Source organism: Vulpes lagopus, chromosome 5 (assembly GCF_018345385.1).
Source record: "Vulpes lagopus strain Blue_001 chromosome 5, ASM1834538v1, whole genome shotgun sequence".
Taxonomy (NCBI): Eukaryota; Metazoa; Chordata; class Mammalia; order Carnivora; family Canidae; genus Vulpes; species Vulpes lagopus.
The window spans coordinates 98,468,643-98,496,070 of NC_054828.1; the positions used below are offsets into that span (position 1 = coordinate 98,468,643).

The window sequence follows — 27,428 nt, forward strand, 5'->3', positions numbered from 1 at the left end:
TTTTAAAAAAATAAAAAGAAAAAAATATAAAGAAAAGAAAAAAATAAAAAGAAATGTTACTTTAAATGTTTATAATAAAAAAGGAGAAACTGCAGAAATTAACAAGATAATATTCAAGCTGAGGTGCTAGAAGAATAGCAGGAAAATAAACTCAAGGAAAGTAGAATAAAATGAATAATAAAGATAAAAATAAATTAAATAGAAAAACTAGATAATATCTGGACAGGATCGACAGAACCAAAAGTTTATTATTTAAAAAAAAAAACACAAAAATAGAGCACAAGATAAGGGGATGGGAAAAATAAACAGTATTAGGAATGGCAAAGGGAGCAAAACTATAGATACAGCAGGGATTGAAAGGGCATTATGAACCTATGCCAATAAATTTTAAAACTAAGAATAAATGGAAAAATTACTGGAAAAATATAAATGATGAAAACAGACTCAAGAGGAATAGAAAACCTAAATAGCTGTAACTACTAAAGAAAGAAAATCAATCATTTAAAATGTTCGTAGAGGGGTACCTGGGGGGCTTAGTGGTTGAGTGTCTGCCTTTGGCTCAGGTCATGATTCTGGGGTCCTAGGATCAAGTCCCACGTTGGGCTCCCTGCAGGGAGCCTGCTTCTTCCTCTGCCTGTGTCTCTGCCTCTCTCTGTGTCTCTCATGGATAAATAAATAAATTATTTAAGAATAAAATAAAATAAAATATTCCTAGAAATAAAGCATGAACCCTGTATAGCTTTACATGTATTTGCACCAAACATCAAGGAACAGATAATTTAATTTTATACAAACTCTTTGAGAAAATAGGAAAAGATATGGAACACCCCTGCCCAACCTATTTAATGAAAGTGGTATAACTTTGAAATCCAAAATGGACAGGAGCAGTGCTAGAAAGAAAAAATACAGGTCAACCTCACTTGTTATTGTGGCTGGAAAAGTCCTAAATGAATCTTAGCAGACAGAATCAACAGTATATTGAACACACGCGCGCACACACACACACACACACACACACACACCATGATTAAGTTTATATCCTCAAACTCAAGGTTTATTAAACATTAGAAAAGCTATTAATGTAAATCAATTACATTAACAGATTAAAAGAAGGAAAAGGTACAATTATCTCAATAAAATAAATGCACATAATTCCCGAAAAGTCTAATCTATTTATATTGCTAAAAAAACAGTCAAAAAAAGTACTTATGCAGACAAAAGTATCTTCTGAAACTAAGGGCAAAACGGGCTTTTCTTTGACATGACAAAGAATATCTGTAACTATAAACAACTATATGCCAACAAATTGGACATATAAAAGAAATGGAAAAATTCTTGGAAATCGAGAAGTTACTAGACTGAATCAGGAAGAAATAGAAATTCCGAGTAGATCAATTACTAGTAAGGAGATCAAGTCAGTAATAAAAAACTTCCCATTGAAGAAAAACTCAGGAATAGATGGTTTCTGTTGGCTGGTGAGACTGGGGACCTCAAAACGGCCAACCGGAGGCCAGCAACCTCCCAATAACGCTGCCCTACCCCCATCTTCCCGCCAATGCCACCTTGCCGCCCTACCCTAACTTAGCTTATGAAACCAGTAATCCTTGCCCTAACGGGGGGGGGGGGGGGGGGGGGGGGGGGAGAGCCGACCCAGAAAAGACCGAAAACCTGAAAAACACCACCAAATAAGGAAACCTCACCCCATATTTCCCTACCAACTCTCCTGCCAAAAACTCCTTATAAACCCTCCTGCGACCTGCCTGGGGGTGACCTCCCTGGCCCGCGACTTCCCTGCTCTCTCTCTCTCTCCCTTGCGGGCTGCGGAACCTCGCCCAAGAGCCTGTCCCATTAAAAGCCTGATTTGACCAACTTTTGCCTGGCCTCGCTATCTCATTTCACTACTGATTGGATTAAACTTGACAGTTTCACTGGTGAATTTTGCCAAACATCTGGAGAATTAACACCAATCCTTCTTACATTCTTCCAGACATACCAAAGAGAAAGGAACACTCTCAAACTCATTTTATGAGGCCAGTATTATCCTGATATTAAAACCAGAAAAGAAAACTACTACTAGAAAAGAAACACTACTAGAAAAGAAAACTGCAGGCCAATATCTTGATGAATATGGATCCAAAAATTCTCAATAAAATACTAGCAAAATGAATTCAGCAGCACATTAAAAGGATCATTCACCATGATCAAGTGGAGATTTATCCTTGAGATGCAGGGATGGTTCAACATATGCAAATCAATTAGTGTAATACATCACACATTAATAGAATAAGAGAAAAGAATCATATGATCATCTTAATAGATGCAGAAAAATCATTTAACAAAATTCAACATCCATCCACAATAAAACTCTTAACAAATTAGGCATAAAAGGAACATATCTTAAAATAATAAAGGCTGTATATGACAAGCCCATAGTTACATACTTAATGTATGATAAAAGGATGAAAGCCTTTTCTCTAAGGCCAGGAACAAGACAAGGGTCCTTTCTCTCATCATTCCTATACAACATTGTACTAGAAGTCTTAGATAGAGAAGTCAGGCAAGAAAAAGAAGTAAAAAGTTTCAGAATTGGAACAGAAGTAAAATTTAGTTTCTATTTGCAGACGACAGGATTTTATATATAGAAAATCTAAATATTCAACAAAAAACTGTTAGATCTAATCAATGGATTCATAAACTTGCAAGATACAAAATTAACATACAAAAATCAATAACATTTCTGTATACTGACAACCAAATTTCTAAAAAAGAAATAAAAAAATCAACCACATTTACAACAGCACCAAAAACAATAAAATTCTTAGGAGTAAATTTAACTAAGGGGGTAGAAGCTCTCTATACTGAAAACTATAAAATATTCTGAAAGAAATCAAAGAAGACACAAATAAATAAAATGGTATCCATGTTCATGGATTGGAAGAATATTGTTAAAATGTTAATACTACTAAACGCCATCTATAGATTCAGTGCAATCTCTACCAAGCTTCCAATAGTATTTTTTTTACAAGAGTAGAAAAAAAAAAACACTCCTTCTATATAGAACAACAAAAGACCCCAAATAACCAAAGAAACCCTGAGGCAGAAAAACAAAGTGAGAGGTATCACACTTCCTGATTTCAAGCTATGCTATAAAGTTACAGTCATCAAAACAGTATAGTACTGGCATAAAAACATACAAATAGACCAATGGAACAGAATTGAACACCCAGGAAAGAACTCCAAGCATATACAATCAACTAATATCTGACAAGGGAGCAAAGAATACTCAATGGAGAAAAAAATAACCTTTTCAATAAATGATGCTGAGATAGTTGGATATTCACATGTAAAGAACAAAACTGGGCCCACCACTCTTACATCACTCACAAAAATTAACCCAAAATGGATTAAAAACATAAATATAAGATGAGAGACCATGATAGAAGAAAATATAGGAAAAAAACTCCTTGACATGGGTCTCGGTAAAGATTTTTTGGATAGACACCAAAGCACAAGCAACAAAATAAAAAATAAATAAGGGAGATTTTGTCAAATCAAAAGGATTATGAGCCATAAAAGAAACCATCAACAAAATGAAATGATAATTTATGGGAAAAATATTTGCAAATCATATATCTGATAAGAAGCTAATATCTCACATATAAAACATAAAGAATTCATATAACTCAACAGCAAAAAAAAAAAAAAAACCCAAACAACAAATAAACCAATTAAAAATGGGCAAAGACTTGAATAGGCATTTTACCAAAGAAGATATACAAAAGTCCAACAAGTACATGAAAAGTGCTCAACATCACTAGTCATTAATGAAATGTGAATTAAAATCACAGTGAGACATCACCTCATGCCAGTTGGAGTGGCCATCACCAAAAAGACAATTATAAAATAAATTAGTACTGGGATGTGATAGAAATCATGATGACTATAGCCAAAACTGTTATATGATATACAGGAAAGAAGTTAAGAAAGAGTTCTCATCACAAGGAGAAAATCTTTTTCTTTATAATTTTCTTATTTCTTTTCTTTTTCTTGTATCTACATGAGAAGATGGATGTTAGGTGAACCTTTGTGGTTCTCATTTCACAAATCAAACTACATCATGCTATATGCCTTAAATGTATACAATATGTATGGCAATTATTTCTCAATAAAACTGGGGGAAAAGGAATATCTGCAACATACCCATACCAAATAACATCCTTCATGGTGAAACCATGAGCACATGCTCTTTAAAGTCAAGAATAAAATTCAGGTGCTTGTTATCAATCACCTCTTTCTTTTTTTTTTTTTTTTTATTTTATTATTTATGACAGTCAGAGAGAGAGAGAGAGAGGCAGAGACACAGGCAGAGCGAGAAGCGGGCTCCATGCACCCAGAGCCCGATGTGGGATTCGATCCCGGGTCTCCAGGATCGCGCCCTGGGCCAAAGGCAGGCGCCAAACCGCTGCGCCACCCAGGGATCCCCAATCACCTCTTTCAATCATTGCACTGGAGGTCCTTGCCACTTGAATAATATAACAAAAACATAAATGTAAATAATGATAAAAGAAGAAACAAGCCATCATTTGTCACCTGTGATATGATTATCTACACAGGAAATGCAAAAAAAACTACAAACAGATTATTAGAATTATTAAGGCAGTTCAACAAAGTTGCTGGATATAAGATCAACATTAAAGTTGAGATCCATATCTATATACAAGCCTGAAAGGATTAGTTAGAAAATATTTTAAAATATTTGTGGTCTATAATAGATATGTGCTCAATGTCTCACCACCTATACTAGTGAAGCATCAGTAGGCATGTTCATGATATGCAACCACATTCCTGAACCAAAAATGACAGAGTTGGGAAGTACTACAATTCAAACTGAGCCAGGGATTCACCGCTAGATTTATGAGACATCATTTTGGAGCACAGCTGGATTGGAGATGCTATAAACTTTATAGCTAAAGGGCGGCCACAAATGAAGAAGAACAGGAGAATGAGCAGACACCCAGCAAAGGCTGAGACAATGGGACCCAAGAGAGGGAGATGCCTCCACTTCACACCCCTTCCCAGTTCCTGGTCCTTGTGAGATCTGGATTCTAGAACACATCTCTTGGCTCCTTCTTCTCTCCTCTCTCTCTCTCTCTCTCTCTCTCTGTCTCTTCTCCTTCCCTGATTGAGAAAGTCGGTAATGAGTCTCTCTAACTTGCATCCAGAAGGATTTTAACTAAGATGATCACAAAATCAGAAGTCAACCTGTGAAGCTTCATTTTTCCCCCCTCCTTATTTTCTTGATGTGATGGGTGAATCCATCTGGAGAGTTAAGAACAATCTTAAGGGAGGGTAAAACAAGAATACAGTGGATTCAAAATTTGGCATATTGGCCTAGGATTGATGCCAGCTTTATCCATTATCCTCTCATATGTCTGAATGCTATCCATTTCACATAAAATTTACAATTGCCTTCTTTATGCCCTTAAGAAGTTTGGGCTGAGATCTTCAAAGGAATGTTGCCAATAAAATGGATTGTCCTTGGGTCATTTTAGTAATCTCTCTTTTCTTTATCAGTGATGAGGGTCAGTTTTATTGCCTGTTACTCTCCCACTCTAATTTACCTGACAAGATAAGACCTGTTAACATAAGACACTCACAAATATGACATGTGGATTTTCTCACTGGGAGATTATTCTTTCCAGTGACCACAGCAAAACACAGAGGTTTGTTTTAAAATTGTGGATTATGTTAAATGAAGGGGCTAAGTATGGAACATTGATTAACATGGAACCCAGGATCCAGAAACAAAGTTATCATCCCCCACCCCCAACAAAGTAAGATCATGAATTAAGGACAAAAGCCTTGGATTTGGGAGACTTGAATCAGAACCTGCCTCCACCTTCTACTAGATCTGGAGAAATAGCATCTCCCCTCTGGCCTTGGTTCTTCAATCCATGGGAAAACCATAAGGATAATAATTCTTACTCATAGGACTGTTGGAGGAATACAGGTGGCAACGCCTATATGGGGTCTGGCACTTTACCTAGCAGGGACTCAGAGAATGTCAGGGAGTCAAAAACAGAAACCTTTTTTGAGGGGGAAAAAAAAAGAGCTGAGTCCTCTAATCTTGGAGTAAGGTTTTTTTCAAAGTTGAGAAATAATTTATCATTATGCAGTGTTTTTATTGTTATTTTTCTAAATCCCTACAATCAAACTGATTGTTGTCTGCATAATGATCAGAAAGTGACAGCAGAAATGAAGAGAAGCCTAGGATTTAATCCAGAGTCCCAAAATGTTGAGGTTCTTCTTGAAGGCCCTAACTCTGTCCAGAGAAAGGATTCTCTAATCAATGAAATGGAAAGGGAAGAAGTTGATCAGAGATCCACTGGTGTTCTAGAAAAACTGGGGTTGAGCAAAGTTTCTTCAAAGTTTCTTCTTCTAGATGAAGAAACTGTCATAGTAGCCACAGAGAGGACCTTTCTATGAGGATTAACACTTGGATCCCAGCCAGTCCTTTCTCAGGCCTGCCAGATCCTGGGACTGTTTCTGAGTATGGGCTAAACCCGAACCCTTTCCAGGTACTTGGCATTACCCAGTAATGTTTCCCAGTTACTTGGCATTAGGGTGAAGTCCAATTTACCCCTACCCTGCCCACACAAGCAATACTAGCCAGCTGGATCCATGACCTCCATACCTAGAAACCTCCACCAGCATTGCTAGCTCCACATGACCCAGGAACCAGCCAGGATTTTTCTTGGCTCTGTTTCTTCTTAAGAAATTGGATGGGGAGCAAAATGGTCTCTGCCATATTAGATCCAAGTCAGGCTGACCTACTTATCTGTTCTGAGAGATACGTATCCAGGGGATTACTATGAAAAGTTGAGCAGTTAAAGAAATACTATCTATCTTATTCCAGGGAATAGTAAACCTATAGCACCCAGGATAGAGGGGTGGCCTTCAAATGACTATCCTCCTTGCACCAGCCACCAGCCTGCCTGGCTGCACAGAACCCACTCTGCCGAGAGGATTTCATGTTCCATAAGAGTTTTGATTCTTTCTTGGGCCTGAAGTGGGGTCCACTGTGCTCTTGGATTTTTGAGTCTGTTTTTTTCTAGTTCTTCTGGCTCTTTTTTGGTCACCAGCACTCTTAGCTGCTTGTATTCAGAGTCCCTCTATCCTTACTACTCTGCAGCAGCACCTCAGGAAACCAGGAACCATGTGTGAGAGTCAACAAGCATGACCAGGCTCCAGAGGAAGCTGGCCAGGCTCCTTTAGGAATGACTAAGGGTTTGAGCTTCAGCATGCAGACTTCATGTCATCTCACTGGGATTCCCAGAGTTCTGTTTTGCTTATTTCAGGCCTTTGGCTTTGTTCCAAGAAATGGTCAATGCCAGATAAATGAGGTGGTGTTGAATGTCCCTGTGGAATTAGTTTTGGGATTAAGTCTACTAAATAACGGAGGGGCTCCGCATCACACCACTTTTTTTTTTTTTTAATTTACAAACACTTATAATTGTTTTAATGTTCTCTTATGCAATCTTTAAAATATAATGACTCAGTCATGGCCCAGCTGGATGACATCTCCAAACAGCAAACAGCAGCTCTGTGTCCAACATGAAAGAAATGGTCAATGCATGTTTCCTGATAACCTTATCATCATGCTGGGTCATAGATCTCTTCTGAGACTTTTCCTTGCTCCAATTTTGTACAGAAATTTCTTTATTCTGCTTCAGCCAGGTCTGCTTTTCCATGTAGGATTCTGAAACACAATGAGGACAAATGGAGCAGGGGCTGAGATGAGAAGGCTCTCACAGGCCCCGATGGAGGGAACCCTAAAATTCTGCTGTGGAGAGTGACCTCCAGGGCTCAGTGAGCCTAGAAGTGGTATCTTCCAGTGTTGATATCAAAGGGGACAACATAGAGAGCACAGCTTCTGGCCACAGGTGTCCAGGTACAGGAAACATGCAAAGGCCAGGGATACTGTAATAAGTCCCTGTGAAGAATGTGGTTGTCAGGGCCAAGGTCAAAAGCTAGGGCTCCTGTTAAGTTCACTCCAGTGGAGGGAGCAGCAGGAACCATGCAGCCGGTCTAGGCCCCAAGCCTGTTTTTGCAGATCCTGATGATCTGGAGTCAGATATGCTGAGAATGTGACTTGCTTGTACTCTCCAAGGCTGCCCCTCAAGGAACCCTAACCAGGAAGCTTCCACATGTGTCTAATGGGTCATTGGGAAAGGGAAGGGCAAGAGAGCTGGGATTCTTCAATGTGATCACATCCAGGAAAAAATAAAAGGAGATTCTAGTATTTACTGACTGCCTATCACGTGCTAGGCTTTAAAAGATGAGGAAATCAAGGCTCCCAGTGCTAAGATCCAGGGTCACATTGCCCTGACCAGGAGATCCCACCCCTTCTGTGATGAGTGCTCCTCCCTACCTCTTACACTGCTCCTCTTCACCATTCAGCCTCATAAGAGGTTTCTATAATCCAGGTCCTGTTTCCCTATTCCTTTCTCAGACAATTGTAGGAAATTCAATCTGAGTTTGCTTGGGTATGGAGAAAAGAGACAATGTACAAGTATAGTTAAATAGCGATGGTCCTAAGAACTTGGTTGACCCCATTAATCCTTAAAGAAAGAAGGTGGAAGCAGAGAGGAGCAGCTGAGGCCTGAGTCATGTGACTACCCAGAACCCGCAGAATTGACACCGGGTATTCCCACATGGGCAGGTAAAGGGTTTTCATCATGTTCAAATGAGGCCAGTTGGATTCTCCACTTACATACTGAGATTAGAAGCCAAAATGCAGAACATGTGTGAGCACAAAGCCCCGGCCTTTGGGAATGGTGCCCGGCTGCATGCCAGGAGCAGGAGCATACCAGCTCCTGTTCCAACCCCTCCCTGACTTACTGAAGAGGTTTGGGGTGAGTAATTTAGCCACATCCCACCTTCCTTCCCTCAGCCGTACAACAGAGGGCAAGAGCCAGGAATCACCTCAGAGAGTCTAAGAAGAATAGAATCTGGCCATGCCAGTCAATCTCCCCCATTATGGGAGGATCCAGTTTAATGCCAACTTCTGAGCAGCTCTGCAACATGAGTCTAATAGGCTCAGGAATGAGATAGACCTGACCAAGGTCACACAGGTGCAAAGTGGCATGCTAGATTCAAACTTTGCTCATCCCATTAACATGAACTCAGCTATTTTCTGGAGCATAGGGCACACTTCATTTGCATACGACCCAATGGTTTGGTGCATGGCCTCTGGAGATAGATTTTCAGGGCTTAAAGCTTGGCTCTGCCACTTTTTAGTTGCTTAACCTTGGCCAGTTATTTAATCTCTTTCTGGCCTCAGTTTCTGCCTTTGGAAAGTAAGTCTGATAATAGTATTCATCTAATAGGAGAGTTAGCTAAGTTCCTATATGCAGAGCACTTATAAAGTTGCCTGCATCTATAGAAAGTGCTTAATGACTGTTAACTAAAACAAGTAAAAAGCAAAGAGACTCCAGCCCCTGGGTCCTGGGTCCCTGCATATACTGTGTCTGATATGGGAAGAGGCTGCCTTTCATCAGCATAAAGAATCAGTTGGAAGGGCAGATCTGCAGTACCAGAGACACTAAGCCCCAAGAAGCTCAGACCTCATCTTTGGTTAAGTGTGGGCCTCAAAAGATTAGGAGGCTCATTAAACTGAAGCAGGACCTGTGTGCAAATGCAGTGTGCAATGGGGTCCCATTTACCCGAGGGTATCTTCCATTCCACACAACAAAGGTGAGCCTTCCTCCTTGGAGAGCCTCCCAGACACCTCAGTATGATTTCCCACTCCTCCCTGGGGCACAGCTTCACAATATCAACATGGGCTCTGGGGTTAGGCTAATCGGGCTTTAAATCCCCTAGCCACCTGTGGGAGCTCAGACAAGTCCAACTGCTCTAAGCCCCCATTTTTTCATCTGCAAAGTGGGAATAACCAAAGTAGGTAAGGCTGTTATTAACCCGATTATTGTTAACCTGCTAAGGTTGTTATTAGGTTTAGGATTATTATATCCTCTCGAAGTGGTCCCTTTGTCATTATGAAGTGGACTTATTTATTATCCCTGGCAACATTCTTGGCTCTGAAATCTGCTTTGTCTGATATTAACAGTCACTCTGGCTTTCTTTGGATGAGTTGTGAGCACGGCATCTCTTTCTTCATCCTTTTACTTTTAATCTCTTTGTGTCTTTATATTCGAAGTGTGTTTCTTATAGGCATTATAGTTGGGTCTTGGTTTTTTTATCCAATCTGGCAATCTCTGCCTTTTAATTGGGGTATTTGCATGTAAAGCGTTTATGAACATGGTTTGGTTTACATCTACCATATGGCTATTTGTGTTTTATTTGAACAATCTCTTCATTCTCCCCTGCTTCTTTTCCTGCCTCCTTTTGGATTAACTTAGTATTGCTGAATTCCATTTAACTCCTTTGTTGGCTTATTAGCTATAACTCTTTGTTTTATTATTTCAGTGGTAGCTTTAGGGTTTATAGGTCTTCAACTTCCCACAGTCTACTTTCAGGAGATATAGACATCAGGTGTAGCGTAAGAACCTTACAATGGTATACTTCCTTTTCTCCCCTTCTGGCCTTTATGTGATTATTGTCATACATTTTACTTTTACATATGTTATAAAAACTGACTCTACACTGAAATTACTTTTGTTAAGAGAGTCAATTATCTAATTTTTAAAAAGATTTATTTATTTTAGAGAGTGTGTGTGTGTTCAAGCAGGGGGAAGGATGGGAAGAGAGAGAGGAAGACTCTCAAGCAGACTACCCATTGAGCCCCATCCCATAATGCTGAGATTAGGACCTGAGCCAAAACTAGGAGTCAGATACTTAACTGACAGAGCCACCAGGTGCCCCTCAATTCCCTTTTAAAGAGATTTAAATACTAAGAAAAAAATCTTATATATTAAGAAAGCAATCTGCTGTCATCCTTAACTTTGTTTTTTTTTTTTTTTTTTTTACACATTTCTTTTTCCTCAGGTTGAGTCTTGAGGTATTCCAGCCTGGCTTGTGGGAAAAGGCACTATTCCCAGCCCCGTGTGAAGACCAGATATTGTTCCCTCCAAATCTTCCAGGTGATTCTTTCCCTCACTCACATGCAATAATCGGTGCTCATCTGAATGTCTGAAGGGGACCACTGCAGATGCCTGAGTTCTCTCTCTGACTGACCAAGTTCTCTTCCGTCTCCTACTCTAGCCAGTGAATTCCAGGTACTTTGGTCTCCCTTGACTCTCAGCTTTGTGTCTTCAAATCAGCAAGTTCACTGGGCTCTGCCTTGGTTGCCCCTCCTAAGGCATGGTGTGGAAACTCTCAAGGTAGTAAACTGGGAAAAATGTAAAGCTCATCTGGTTTTATTTTATTTCCTCATTCTCGCTTCCTGATGTTCAGGGTCCTGCTGTTTTAGTCAGGAGAGTGACTTCATGTAACTTCAACCTGGTCAGACTGGCAGTCTCTGAACACTCATTTGACTGAATTCTAGGGTCACTCAGTTCCACGCACAATGTATACTGTCCACTCTCTCGTTACCTGGCCCTCAGGACAGGGAATGTGTACCTCGTACACTGCTCTGCACACAGACAGAATTTAGAAAGAGGGAACAATGACTCTTAATCAGCAGTCATTAAGACCATGACGTGCTTGCGTGAACACCAATTATGAGAAGTTCCAACCAGTATTGTTTACTTGACGATCTAATTTTGGAGAAAGAGTTTGTACCAGATCTCATTTAGCCCAGGCTTTATGCACAAAAAGTGATAGACTATGTTTCTACTTGTACTCTGCATGTATCTACTTCACTGCTAAGAATGTTCTTTTAGCAAATACATGTCACTCTAGCAACATTCAAGCTATCACCCAAAGAAAGCAACAGTTGCTAAGGCTTCTGTAGAAAGAGCCAACCTAAGACTTTCTCATGGCTTCCTGAGGCACAGTGATAATACCATTAAATAGACCACCAAGCAGTGTGGAGGTCGTTGGTGTCACCTGCCAGCCGCCGGCTCCTGCGCCTGCTCTCCGCCCTGCCGGCGCCGCTCTCCGCGCACTTCAGCACCTCGGCCCAGAACAATGCTAACGTAGCTGTGCTTGGGGCTTCCGGAGGAATTGGGCAGCCCCTTGTGCTGCTTCTCAAGAACAGCCCCCTAGTGAGCCGCCTGACCCTCTACGAGATTGCTCATACACCGGAGTGGCCGCAGATCTGAGCCACATCGAGACCAGAGCCACCGTGAAAGGCCACCTCGACCCGAGCAGCTGCCGGATTGCCTCAAAGGCTGCGATGTGGTGGTTATTCCAGCCGGAGTCCCAAGAAAACCAGGCATGACACGGGATGACCTGGTCAACACCAACGCCTCAATTGTGGCCACCCTGACTGCGGCCTGCGCCCAGCATTGCCCCGAGGCCATGATCTGCGTCATTTCAAATCTGGTCAACTCCACCATCCCAATTGCAACGGAGGTTTTCAAGAAACACGGAGCTTAAGACCCTAATAAAATCTTCGGGGTGACGACCCTGGACATTGTCAGGGCCAACACTTTCACTGCAGAACTAAAGTGTTTGGATCCCGCGCGAGTCAATGTTCCTGTCATTGGCGGTCATGCTGGGAAGACCATCATCCCCCTGATCTCTCAGTGCACTCCCAAGGTGGACCTTCCCCAGGACCAGCTGACAGCCGTCACTGGGCGGATCCAGGAGGCCGGCACGGAGGTGGTGAAGGCCAAAGCTGGAGCAGGCTCTGCCACCCTGTCCATGGCATACGCTGGAGCCTGGGTTTGTCTTCTCCCTTGTGGATGCAATGAATGGGAAGGAAGGAGTTGTCGAATGTTCCTTTGTTAAATCCCAGGAAGCAGACTGTGCCTATTTCTCCACACCATTACTGCTGGGGAAAAAGGGCATCGAGAAAAATCTAGGCATTGGCAAGATCTCCCCTTTTGAAGAGAAGATGATAGCAGAAGCCATCCCCGAGCTGAAGGCCTCCATCAAAAAGGGAGAGGAGTTTGTGAAGAACATGAAATGAAAGGGCAGCCAGCTAGCAGTCCGTTTCCCTAACTTATGAAGGCATCATCATGTCCCTGCAAAGCCATCTCCTGCCCTCATGTTTCCGTTGCGTTAACCCCCAGTGTCATGTTAACGTCACCGCCCCTTCCAATCGCAGATCCGTCAATGTGTGCATCAATAAAAGCAGGCTTCCATTTTCTTTAAAAAAAAAAAAAAAAAGACCACCAAGTGCTATGGAAACAATAAACGTGGAGAGAAAGAACCTCTGAATCCAAAGGTTTGCAGAGAATAGCTTAAGAGTAACAATGCTGGGATGGTGAGCTCTCACCTAGACCAAATGCTAGAGGCTGCTGCGTCTTGAATATTCCCCTTGGGACCGAGATAAGCCAAGCAGACAGGAAGAACTGATCATTTTTGTCAGTGTCGATGCTTGCAAGACATCTAACAGCCTTTTTTCCCTTTCCCATTTTCAAATACATAATCATAAATCCCAAAGAGCCAAATTAGTAACATTCTAGTGAAACTAAATTATCAGAGATAATGAATACACAGAGCAACAATTTAATGAATCCATCTATCCATCATCTTATTTGCCATCAGTCCACCTGTCTACCTTCCTGTCTATCAGGTCATCTGAGAGGGTATGAAGGCCCAGGGGCAGGAGACCACTGGGCACATCAGCGCAAGAAATGCATCAAAGGGAATGAGCCAAAGGAGGAAGACGAAAAGACCACAGGTGGTTTTGAGCACACTCTTAGGTTGAGTCACCTATCAGAAGCCACAGTATCTGCATCTGATCAGCACTGCTAGCAGAGCCCCAACTCTCCCCTATGTGGGCTGCCTCTGCTGGAGGGGTCACTTTTGGTCTTACCTCCTACTTGCTAACTTAAACTTTATGGCTCTACCACAGAATCTCTGAGTTCTGTTTCTAACTGCTGCCAGCAAACTCCGATTCCAAGAGATAGCCACTTCCCTGGAGTTATAGGTGGAAACCAGCCATGTGGCAGAAGTCTCCCACCTTGTCAGGTCACTAAGAAAAGTCACATTGAGCCATTGTACCTGGCTGCCTCAGAGGACCTCAGCTCCTGGCTCAGCTGTGCTCCAGTGCCAGCTGTTACTTTGTTCTGCATTCTCCTTCCTTCCATGTGGCCTCCCACACAACATCCACAGGAGGAAAGCAGGCATGTTCACCACCATCATCCCCACCATCATCATAGATACAGAGTGCACACCTAACCAACTGAACCCTCCCTACATCATTGGCACATCTTTCCTTAGCCACTTTAAGAGAAATGATCACACTGGCTTTCAAATATGAACACAGGAGGTCCTCATTCCCATCCATATTGTTCATGTGGAAGAAACTCTTGGGCTGGGCCTGCTCTGAAGGGCCAGCCCTTCCTCACTCCTTGCCCTTCATCCCTCACTCCTCACCCTTCCGAATGCCCCAGCTCTGATACAGAGCAGCAGGACAGCAGAGTTTCTGGAAACTTATCCTTCCCTCTTTATTTTCTACCACTGCCCTTAACTTGCTCTTGACCCCTTCTCACTGAGGGTAAAACTCGTAATCCTCCCCTGCAGGTTCAGAACTGCTGTTTACAGGCCAATATTCAGCCAAGTTCAGGATCAAACTCGGGCCAAAAACCCAACAGGGCGTCCTTCTTGCCCCCTTTCTCCAGAGAATGTCTTTTGGAGGCTCCAGCAGTGCCTGCATCCAGCCTACATGCCAGTGAAGAAGTGCAGTCTCTGGGGGTCACCAATGCAGGGCTGTCATCTGGGGATAAAACTTAGCTGCCACCATAGCTGATCCCTACAGCCCTGCCATGGCACCATGTCACACGTCCACAGCCCCATACCCCACCTGCCATGCCCTCACAGACCCCATGTGGATTCTGCTTTTCATCAGCTCAGAGCCCCGACAGGGTGCAGAAATTCCCCATATCCTGTTTCCTGCAACTTGAAGGTGCCTCTGCTCTCAGGGTTGTAGGAGAATCGGGCACAGATTCCAGCTGTCCTCAGAGTCCCCCTCAATTCTCCAAGGATTCATACTGAGATTTCTCACACCTCGTGCCCCTCACTGCACGATCCAGCCAGAGACCCAGGGTTGGGGACCCCCTAAGCAGTCTCCAAATGCTTGGCACATCCCTGTCTACCTTCTTCCTGGGGCTGGACACCTCTGAGGTCATTTCCTGCATTCTTCCCAAGGGATTCAAACTTTGGAGCAGTGCTGTCATCATCTGACCCTCATTGGCCCTTTCCCATACTGCCAACAATGGCCACCACCAAGTTTAATGACATTTACTGTAAGCCTGTGTGGGCCAGGCCCTCTGGGCTACATTTTACAAATGTAGTCATCCCCATCAGTCCTTGCAGCATGGTAGGAGGCAGACCACATGGATGGCAAGGCTAGCTGATGCACCCAGGGTCACAAAGGTGACAGGTTTCTGCCTAAAGCTGGTGGCCTGCTGGTGAGCACACAGCGCTGGCCTCGCGCATGCTGCAGCAGGAGGGCCTGGGGGGCTCTGGGGCCCGCAGGGCTCACCATGCCTCCTGTGCACTCCCGGCAGTCCTGCAGGCAGTGGACGTTCTCCCAGGTACTGTAGGCCTTCAGCCCTGCCACCAGCGCCTGCAACGGCCGACTGTCCACCAGCTCCTTCCCATGGAAGATGTCCTCGTCCAGGAGGATCCCAGCATACCTGTGAGAGGAGCGAGAGGAGCAAGGGAAGCACAGACATGAGAGGGATGCAGCAGCACCCCTACCCCTGCTCCAGGAACCAGGGCGCAGGTGCATCTGAGGCAAGCACAGGGTGACCTCTGCACCTTCCTCAGATGCTACCAAAGTCTCCATGTGCCCTGCAGAACTGTCACTCTGCACTCTGCCTCCATGAGGATCCCCCATGCCATCTTCCCCTTGGAAAACTTCTCCTTTGCTTTTTGTCCAGGCGTCAGAGGCCCCATTGCTCACATTGGCATCTGTCTCCACACCCCTTGACCCCATAAAAAGCAGGCACTCAATGTAACTCTCTCCCTGCTGCAGTCTAGTGTATAAGATCATAATCCAAACTATATCCCTCTTCCTTTCACACAGAAATGTTTTACATGTCTCTCATGTTTTTAATTTTTCTAATTCTACTTCTGTTGAAAGTGTGCTACGCAGAATAATAGCCCCCAAAGTGACCAGGTCCTCGTCCATGAAACCTGAGAATATGTTACCCCATGTGGCAGAAGGGATTTTTCAGATGCAATTAAATCAAAGATCTTAAGGGGCACCTGGGTGGCTCAGTTGGTTAAGCATCTACCTTCGGCTCAGGTCATGATCTCAGGGTTCTGTGATCCATCCCCATGTCAGGCTCTCTGCTCAGTGGAGAGTCTTTTTCTCTCTCTCCCTCTCTCTTAATTCCACTCTTGCTATCACTCTGTCTCTCTCAGATAAATAAATATTTTTTAAAAAATTATTTTTCAAGATTTTATTTATTCATGAGAGACAGAGATACAGAGACACAGGCAGAAGGAGATGCAGGCTCCCCACGGTGAGCCCAATGCAGGACTTGATCCCAAGACTCCAGTATCACACCCTGAGCTGAAGGCAGATGCTCAACCACTGAGCCACCCAGGCATCCCTCAAATAAATAAATCTTTAAAAAAAAAATCAAGGATCTTGAAATTGAGAGATTATCCTGGATTATCCAGGAGCCCAAATGTAATGATGAGGGTCCTTATAAGAGAGCAAGGCAGGAGAAGGAGATGTGACAACAAAGCAGTCAGAGAGATGCAACATGGGACTCAACCAGCCATTGCTGGCTTTGAATGGAGGAAGGGGCCACAAAGCCAAGTAATCAGGTAGTTTCCAGAAGCTAGAAAAGGCAAGGAAGTCAATTCTTTCCTAGAGCCTCCAAGAGGAATACAGCTCTGCTGACACAGATTTTTATCAGTGAGACCCATTTCAGACTTCCGATCTCCAGAACTATAAGACAACAAGTTTGTGTTGTTGTTTCTTTTTTAAGTTTTTATTTATTTATTCATGAGAGACAGAAAGAGAGGCGCAGAGACACAGGCAGAGGAAGAAGCAGGCTCCATGCAGGGAGCCCGACATGGGACTCAATCCCGGGTCTCCAGGATCAGGCCCTGGGCTGAAGGCGGCGCTAAACTGCTGAGCGACCCGGGCTGCCCAAGTTTGTGTTATTTTAAGCCACCAAGTTTGTGGCAATTAGTTATAGCACCAATAGAAATGTATACAGATATGAATAATGTCTTCCTTCAACGTGGTAAGAGTCACTGTTTTCCTTCATCTCTCAGCCACCTGTGGTCATGACTACTGTGCAGACAATATCTATTGGCCTTCCTGCATCTGCACACCTCCCCCTCAGTTCTGTTTTTTTTTCTTCACCATGTTTCAGAATTCTGTAATGGAAAATACAGGTTTCCTTCTCTCTCCCTTCTTCTGAACACCTTCTTATTGACTTTGTTTTTAAAATATCTTAAAATGAGTTATTGTTTTTAACAACTGCTGGGAATAAAATCTTTAGTGAACTCTTTCTCCCTATGTTCAACCAAACTCTAGGATCAGGCTCTAAAGTCAAGGGTGGTAAACACACTGAGCTGGGTACTTTCCTCGAAGCCCCTCAAACTCATGAGAAATACCATGAAGCATAGCCTTTCTGGTCTTCTCAACTGATGCTTCAGACTCTGGAGATTGCGAAGAGTGATGGCAGTTGTAGGCGTTGATTCACTGACTGTTCTCTATCAATTGAGTGTCATCTATTGAGAGATTATATGATGTTTCTCGTTTATAATGTTAATATGGCAAATTGTATAGATTGATTTTCAAATGTTAAACAAGCCTAACATTCCTAGATAAATCCCTCTTGATCATTGTATATTATTTTACAGTAAAATATACTGTATGTGATCTATAACATTTTGTTCACAAGGAATACTGGTCTCATAATATCTTTGTCTGTTTTTGGTGTCAGGGTAATTAATGCTCTTAAAATGAGTTACAAAATCTTCCCTTCATTTTCCAAAAGAATTTGTGTAAAGTTAATATGTTTTCTTTTCTTAAGTATTTGGTAGATTTTACCAGCAATGCCAGATGAAGCTATTCAAATTTTCCAATTCTTTTTGAGTCACTTTTGGTAATATGTGTCTTTCATGAAATTTTCTATTTCATATATATTGTCACACATATTGGCATTACATTGACATTACATCAATAATAATAACAATAATATTTAATTTTATCCTTTATTTTTAAAAAATATTTTATTGGGGATCCCTGGGTGGCTCAGCGGTTTAGTGCCTGCCATTGGCTCAGGGCATGATCCTGGAGTCCCGGGATCAAGTCCCACATCAGGCTTCCTGCATGGAGCCTGCTTCTCCCTCTGCCTGTCTCTCTCTCTCTCTCTCTTTCTCTCTTGTCTCTCATGAATAAATAAATAAATAAAATCTTTAAAAAATATATTTTATTTATTTATTCATGAGAGACACAGAGAGAGAGGGAGAGACATAGGCAGAGGGAGAAGCAGGCTTTCCACGGGGAGCCTGATGTGGGACTCAATCCCAGGACACTAGGATCATGCCCTGAGTCAAAGGCAGACACTCAACCACTGAACCACCCAGGTGTCCCTCATTTTATCCTTTCAATATCTATAGGATCTGTAGTGATGTCTTCTCATTTATTTCAGATATCGATAATTTGTGTCTCTTCTTTTTTAAATTAATCTAGCTGAAGGTTTTAAATTTTATCTATCTTTTGAAAGAAAAAATTATTTTTGCCTTAATTATACTTATTTTTTGGCTATTTCTTATTTCAATGATTTCTGCTTTCATTTTTATTATTCTTTCTGCTTCCTTCGAATTTGATTTGTTCTTTTTTTCTAGCTTCTTAAAATGAAAATTTACACCATTGATTCTCTACCTTTATCCTTTTCTAATGTATTTTAATTATAAGTATGCCTCTAAGCACTGCTTTAGCTATACATTACAAATTCTGATATGTTCTGTTTCATTTTCATTTTATTCAAGATATTTTCTAATTTCCCTTGTGATTTCTCCTTTGACCTATAAATTATGTGTGTTGTCTAATTTCCTAATACATGGTATTATTCCAGATGTTTTTGTTATTAGTTTCTAATTTCATTCTAATCAGAAAACATACTTTGTATGATTTAAATCCTTTAAATTTACATAGTTTGTCTTGATAAATGTTTTATGTGCACTTGAAAAAAATAGACATTTTTCCAAAGAAGACATACAGATGGCTAACAAACATATGAGAAGACACTCAACATTACAAATCATTAGGAAATGCAAATCACAGCCACAGTTAGATATCACATTATGGCTAAAACCCAAAACACAAGAAATAGAAGTGTTGGCAAGGATAGGGGGAGAAAGGAACCCCTGTGCAGTGTTGGTGAAAATGCAAATTGGTGCAGCCACTGTGGAAAACAGTATGGCAGTTCCTCAAAAAATAAAAATAGAAATACCATATGGTGCAGTAATTCCACTATTGGGCATTTACCCAAAGAATATGAAAACATTAATTCCAAAAGATATATGCACCTCTGAGTTTCTGCAGCATTATTTACAATAGCCAAGATACAGAAGCAACAAAGGCATCTATCAATAGATGAATGGATATAGAAGATGTGATATATATACATATAATGGAATATTATTCCACCATAAAAAGAATGAAATCTTGCCATTTGCAACAACTTGGATGGACCCAGAGGGTATAATGCTTAGTAAAATAAGTCAGTCAGAGAAAGATGTATTCCATATGATTTCACTCATATGTGGAATTTAAGAAATGAAACAAGTGAACAAAGAAGAAAAAGAGACAAAAAAGCTAGAGTCTCAACTATAAAGAACAAACTTGTGGTAATCAAAGGGCAGGTGGCTGGGGGATATGAGTGAAATAGGTGAAGGGGATAAAGAGTTTGCTTATCTTCATGAGCACTGACAAATGTATAGAATTGAAGAATCATACATATATTATACACCTAAAACTAATAAACACTGTATGTTAATTTTACTTAAATAAAATAAAAAAATAAGTAAAGAAAAGGATGTGCATTCTGTGTTGTTGAATAGAGTATTTATTCTATAAATATCATTTAAGTCAAGTTAATTAGTAATGTTCATATTGCTGTTTATTATATCAATTTTTATATCAATTATTATTTATTATATCAGTTACTCAGAGAGAATGACTAATGTCTGCAATTATAATTTTGGATTTGTTAATTTCTCCTCTCAATACTTTCCATTTTTGCTTCAAGTATTTTAAGGCTATTTTGTGAGTCCATACACATTTAGATTGTTATGCCTTTTTGATGAGTAGACTGCTTTATCATTATAAAGAGTTCCTCTTTATCTCTGGTAATATTCTTTTTTCTGAAGTCTACTTTATCTAATATTAATATATCCACTCTAGTTCTTTTATGGTTAATGTTTGCAGGTGTAAATGTTTTATTCTTTCACTTTTAATCTATTTGTCTTTATATTTTAAGTGCATTTCTTATAGAAAGCATCTAGTTCAGTCTTGATTTTTTTATTATGTCTGACAATCTGTAAATTAAGTAGGAGTGTTTAAACCATTTACATCTAATGTAATTATTAACATGATTGAGTTTGAAACTATTATCTTGCAATCTTTCCTCTATTTATCCCATATGTTCTTTGTTCTCTTTTCCCTCTGCTTCTGTCTTCTTTTTATTAATTGCATAGGTTTTAGTATCCCACTGTTAGAGTTTTAACTGTTACTTGTATACTTTTTAGTGATTTTTATAGTATAAAATATGCATCTTTAACCTAACACATTCTTCCCTCATATAATGTTATAACACTTTTCAGATAATTGAAGAACCTTACAATAATACAGTATACTACCATTTTATTCACCCACCTATTGTGCTACTGTTTGAGATTTTTTAATATCTATCTATCTACCTATCTATTTATATCTTCTACATATGTTATAAAATTCATTGCTATTTTTGCTTTAAATAAATAACTTCTCTTTTTTCCTTATCAACATTATTGAGGGTAATTTATTTTACAACAGACTGCATTCATTCAAAGCATGCCATTTAACAAATTTTGACAACTGTACATACCCATGAGAATAACACCACAATCAAGCTACAGAACATTTCCAACACCTTCCAAAAAATGCATCATGCTTTTTTACAGTCTATCCCTTCCTTGATTGATCCTCATTTCCAGTCATCCACTAACCTGCTGTTTGTCACTAGAAAGTAGTTTACATTTTATGTAAATAAAATTATATGTTTGTCGTCCCTCTTTCAATCAGCATATTGTTTTGAGATTCATCCATACTGTAGCATGTATTAGTAGCTGCTCTTTTTTATTGCTGACTAGAATTCCATCTATGCAATGCATATATCACACTTTATTTTTGCATTCACTGTTGATGAACATTTTGGTTGTTTCCAGTTTAGGGCTATTACAAAGAAAACACTATGGAAATTCATGTAAAATCTTAGGGGAGACATATGTCTTTATTTCTCTTCAGTAAATATGTAGGAGGGAAGTGACTGGGTCATATGGTAGATATATTTTTAACTTTTTAAGAAACTGCCAAACAGTTTTCCAAAGTGGTTGTGCAATTTTACATTCCTACTCACAGTGTAGGAGAGTTCTGGTTGTTCTATGTCTGCCAATAATTGGTCTTTTTGGTCTTTTTAAATTTGTCAATCCAATGGATACATAATAGTGTATCCTCATGGTTTGAATTTGCATTTCCCTGATAAGTAGCATCTTTTCATGTATATATTATATATTGGCTGATCATTATATATATTCTTTTGTCAAGTGTCTATTTGAATCTTTTAAATCTATTGGCTTGCTCATCTAATTTTTAGTTGAATTATATTTTCAGTGTTAGCATATATTCTATATAACATCCCATTTTCAGATATATGTATTGCAAACATTTCCTCCCATTCTGTGGCTTGCCTTTTCATTTCCTTAATGACAAAATTAATTTTGGCTCAAGGTATTCATTTACTTGTTTCCATCCATATAGAATAATCTCACAATGTCTGAATATCCTTGTTTCCTCAGTGAAACCTGAATATGCAAAAAATGTTGCATTGGGGCCTCATTCTACAGCAAATAGGCAAGTCTGCTATCAAACTTCATAACTGAAACCATTGAGCTGGGACAAATGGAAAAACAGGGAAACCATCATTTGTTTAATTGGCACTTAGATGAAGAAAACCTAACTGTATTGAGCAACTACTATAAGCAATGAGCTTCTACATTTATTATCTAACTTCATCTTTACAACAACCCCATGAAATAGGAAATCATATCCCCACTTGATAGATAGGGAAACAGAGGGCCAACTGAGGTCACATACCTAAGTCAAGGTCTCCCAGAACAGGACAGAGCTAGGAGTCAAACCTAGGACTTCCTAGTCCTAAAATCATGCTCTTTTCATGATGAATAATGTGCATATCAGTGCCCTGAGAAAGTTTACAGCATTCTCAGTCTATGCTATAGTACTATCATCCAACTCCCGGGCTGTGACTGCCCTACAATGATTCTCAGAGAATCTCAGAGCTGAGCATTTTTTAAAAATGTACATATGACTCCCTGCTGATCTCCCTAAACACACACACACACACACACACACACACACACACACACACACAGCTCTAATCATTCCCTAGGGTAGAAATGGGTGAGAAATAAGAAACAAAATAGGCTTTAAGAAAAGAAGGACTTGGGGGATACCTGGGTAGCTCAGCGGTTTAGCACCTGCCTTCAGCCCAGGGAGTGATTCTGGAGTCCTGGGATCGAGTCCCACATCGGGCTCCCTGCATGGATCCTGCTTCTCCCTCTGCCTGTGTCTATGCCTCTCCCTCTGTATCTCTCATGAATAAATAAATAAAATCTTAAAAAAAAAAAAAAAGAAAGAAAGACTCATGAAACTCTCTCCTAGCAAAGAGCTGGTGAAATCTCTTTGCAATACTGGCTTCCCACTTTACTTAAAATTCATAGGACATGGGCCCTGATGAAAGCCTCCATCTGCCAGACGAGAGGTGCATCCAGTGACTCTTATTCTTTATCATATCCCATGTCTGCTTGCAAAGGAGAACTGAGAAGCCTTCTGTATGCAGAGTATGTTGGAGTCCAGAAGGTATGTATCTTATGAAAATTTGATATAAGAAATTCAGAGTGACCCAGAAGATAAATTAAGATGTAGGGATTATGTAGAAAAATTATTCCTCAATATGATAGGAAGTATATAGGAAAACATATTCCTATATTAGGAATAATAGGAAAATATATTCCCATTTCTAAATATGTTTAGTTTATAGGCAATGCCTCTAGAAATGCGAAGTGTTTGTTTATAAGTTACAGCCACTTGAATTATTAGAACCTACCCTCAGGGTAAGATTCAGGAGAAATGCAGAGTATCTCTAAAACCGTTAAGTCAGTGAGAGGGCAGGATTCAATTTACAAAAGTGTGCTTTACATAAAAACAGCAAAGTAAGACTTTTGAGCAATAAGATTTCAGGATTGTATTAAAAACACAGTTCAATGCACAAATGGTGGCATTCATTTGCTAAGGAATATCTTAAGTCCTTAACTATCCTGAACTCCATTCTTTGACAGGGACAGGTCTTTGGTAAATTTCTGAAACCATGAAATATCATTCTGCCCACTCAGCGATTCCACATGAAAATGAATGAAACCTTACTTTGTGCCAGGCACAGTTCTAGGTGCTACGGAAACATCAGTTAAAAAAAATAAGAGATCCCTGGGTGGCTTAGTAGTTTAGCACCTGACTTCGGCCCGGGGTGTGATCCTGGAGACCCGGGATCGAGTCCCACATCGGGCTCTCTGCATGGAGCGTGCTTCTCCCTCTGCCTGTGTTTCTCCTCTCTCTCTCAATCTCTCTCTCTCTCTTTGTCTCTCATGAATAAATGAATAAAACCTTTAAAAAAAAGATAAACTTGGTGAGTTGTCTTGTGGTGTTCAAGAAGTTACTGAAGACAGTGTGTGATACATGATAAGCAACTGAATATGTGTTAGTTATCATCATAATTTTATTCTTAGAGATTTTGGATAAAAAGAGATTGCCAGAGATAATGACTGAATCCAAATGAGAGCTGACAGCAATGGTGCTGTGGCCCCTCCTGGCCCGGAACCCGGCCTGGACTCCCTAAGCTACCCATTTGGCCCGGAAGAAATAAGAGGTGAGGCAGACCCCAAATACTCCCTTTGGCTGGTACACTTAAAATAGTGATGTTAAAAGCTAGAAAATGCATTTTTGCAGCAAGTCCCACCAAATGATTCCCAGGAGAGGTATCAGCTACCAACTACCCTGGCCAGCTAGCTCTTGGACTAACTCCTTCACATCATGGAACTTCTGCTTTAGGGACCAACAGAAAGTGTGGAAGCAAAGCTCCACATAACCTCATGGCCAAGTGTGATGTGATTACACAAGGCAATTTCATTCAGGTCAGTTGAAGCAACCTGTGCAGAGAGTCAGGCACTCTTTGATGTGGAGATGCCAAATTAAGAATCCACAATTTCTGTGCATGAAGAATTCACAACCACAAATCAAGAGTAATGGTACAATGATAAGAGAGGTCCAGCTGCTCAAAGGAGCTTATCAGGGGGCTCTTCATTCTAGGAGAGACTTAGAGAAGGTGTCTTGGAAGACATGATAGCCTGAACTAGATCTCAAAAGATGACAATGAACTGCCCGGTAAAGGAAAACAAAGATGTGAGAGATGAATGTGGAGGCAAGGTGGGGATGCTGCTTGTGAGGAAGGCCAAAGCAGGGCAAGGGCTGAGTACAGAGCCTCAATGTGGAAGAGAAAAGATATGGAGGTGGGGTGGAGGCTGGCAGGGGCCAGGCAGAGGAAGGTACTCCAAGGCTGTAGGAGGGAGCTTAAGTTTATCCAGTAAGGAGGAGGCTGGAAGGCCCTGGGAGGGTCCCAGCAGTCAAGTGAGAGTTCAGATTCTATTTAGGTGTGGTTGCTTGTGGAGAATGGATTTGATGAGGACCAGGCTGCATGTGGGGGGCAGGGCACAGGAAGGGGATCTGGGGAGGGCCCCGGTGAGGTAATAAGGAGGGGGGCCTTGAATAATTCCCACGAGGGGGGCAAACTCACTAGAATGTGGTAATTGGTGGGGTGGGGGCAGGACACTTGAGTCTCAGAGGTGATGGCAGACAACAGCAACTGGCACTGTGAGCATTAATGGCCAGCAGTCAGTGGATAAGAGCAGAGCGTATCAGCCAGGGTGCGGTTCACATGTCCAGGAAGACCCCACATGCCATGTATCCACCAGTGTGCCCCCAGACCAGGGAGCATGCAGGGCAACATTGGCACTCGACAGTGAGAAGCAGGCCTTGGATGCCCTAGGCCCCATGGGAAGAGGTTAATTAAGAAACCTAAGGATGGTACCCATGCCCAAAGCCAGAAAACAGGAAACCTACCTGGCCATGTGAGCCACCTAGACAGGACTGTTGGCTGCTGAGTCATCAGGGCCTGGAAAGGTGCCTGACACACAGGTGATGTAATAAAGGGAGGAAGGGACATGTCTGCCATCTCTGGACAGGTGGGAGGAGAAAAGACCTGGCAGGCTTCTCAGGAGCCCATCATCTCTTCTCAGAGGCCCCCACCATGCCAGCCCTCGCTTCATCAAGTCAGTCCTGATATCCAGCAGCTGAGCAGTCAGTGGGAAGAAAGGTCCCGTCTCTTCCTGGACTGAACAAGCTCCAAAGGACATTGAGTTTCCATCTCCTCCTTGTTAAAGGCAAGAGAATGTGAGTGATGAAGGGTGGGGATGGTTGGGCTCCCTAAGGGCTAGATGAGTCCTCCCTCTCTCCAGGCCTATGGAGGCAATGAGGAGGAAAGGGGATAAGGATGGTTGGGCTCCCTAAGGGCTAGAGGAGTCCTCCCTCTCTCCAGGCCTGTGGAGGCAATGGGAAAGAAAGGGGATAAGGACAAGGGTAAGTAGCTTGCTGACCTTCTACTGTCAAGCTCCAGATAAGGCACTACATGCTCCATGTGACAGGGACTGTATTTGACTCAAGCACTAGCATGTGTCCAGGGCCTACCAGGTAGGACCACCAGATTTAATAAACAGAAATAGAGGAGACTCGTTTAAATGTGAATTTCAGATAAACAATGCATAATTTTTAGTTTAAGTATTTTAGTTTAAGTATTAAGATATACTTAGATTAAAAAATTATGCATTGGATAAAAATGCATAAAAATTATGCATTTGAGGACTGTATTTTACCTGGTAAACCTATTAGCAAGGTATCATGTAATTACTGAATATATAAACACATGTGCACTGGAAAAAGCCATCCCTCCTCATTTCTATTACTTGCCTTTTAACCATGAAGTGAGCTCTAACTACTCATGTCTTGTCATATTAGAAAGGAGGAGAGGCAAGGCCAGCTGACCTAGCTGGTGGTCTGTTTTTCCTGCTCTCCTAACTCTAGACTCGTACACTTAAGGTAGACTACTCTCATGAGTGTTTCTCTGTACTTGAGAAGGATTCAGCACATTGAATAAACATGTAACTCAACAAACTTGAGGTTACCCAGACCCTGAAACTTGAAGCCAGTTGATTGGCAGCATCATATCCATGGGAATTTGGAAATGGGGCCTAGAAGCAAGGTTTGATAACCTTTTAAAAAAAATGTGTGTGAAGTGGGCAGAGGTACTTAGCATAAGATTTTGTCAAGTTGCAATCAGCTTCATTGAACTTTTTATGTACAAGTCAGAGAAGGTGCACCAGGGGCTATAAACTAGAGAGAAACAGGAAAGCCAGAATATGTTGCAGAAAACACCGGCTTCTCCCCGGGCTTGTTTTAAAACACAGACAACCCTCCAATAACCAAATTTTCAGTGAGTCAATCTCCTGCTACAATGGGGGATAGGGAGAAAGAAATAAAGAGGAAGAAGCAATAGAACCACAATGGGGACCCTGAGCCAGGCCAGAAACCACAGTGGGTGCAAGGAGTGAAGGCCAGGAAAATGGAAGGTCCTGAGGTCAATTAGATTGACAGTTTGATGAGGCATGGACCTGACCCTGTCCTGTTCAGTACTATGTTACTTTTGCATGGTACATGATAAGGATTTCGTGACTTTTTTTTTTTTTTTAGGATTCCATGATTTTTTATTAATTAATTTCCATTAATAACCTTTCATTTCTCCCCTTGAAACCTTAAGCTAGAATTGTGATCTCTCTATTTCTTTGATGTTGGCATTTGGAAGGTATCTCCCTAAAATCAAGAGAAAATAATGTTTACTAATAGCAGCAATACAGCACTTAGAAAAATCAAGGTAAATTAAGTTTAAATCAAGCTAAAAAAGAAATAGAGCTGAAGAAAAAGGAAACATGCTGTA

The 27,428-nt window shown here is 41.2% G+C and overlaps 1 protein-coding gene and 1 pseudogene across 1 annotated transcript in view; one reads left to right on the forward strand and one right to left on the reverse strand.

Annotated features, from left to right (window-relative positions):
• The window catches only part of ACOXL (acyl-CoA oxidase like), a 351,756-nt gene that overhangs the window by 163,410 nt on the left and 160,918 nt on the right, over positions 1-27,428 (reverse strand). Inside the window, exon 12 of the mRNA XM_041756084.1 lies at positions 15,557-15,710. Coding sequence (XP_041612018.1) covers positions 15,557-15,710 — 154 coding nt within the window. The remainder of the gene's footprint in view (positions 1-15,556; positions 15,711-27,428) is intronic.
• LOC121490935 lies at positions 11,653-13,050 on the forward strand (annotated as a pseudogene).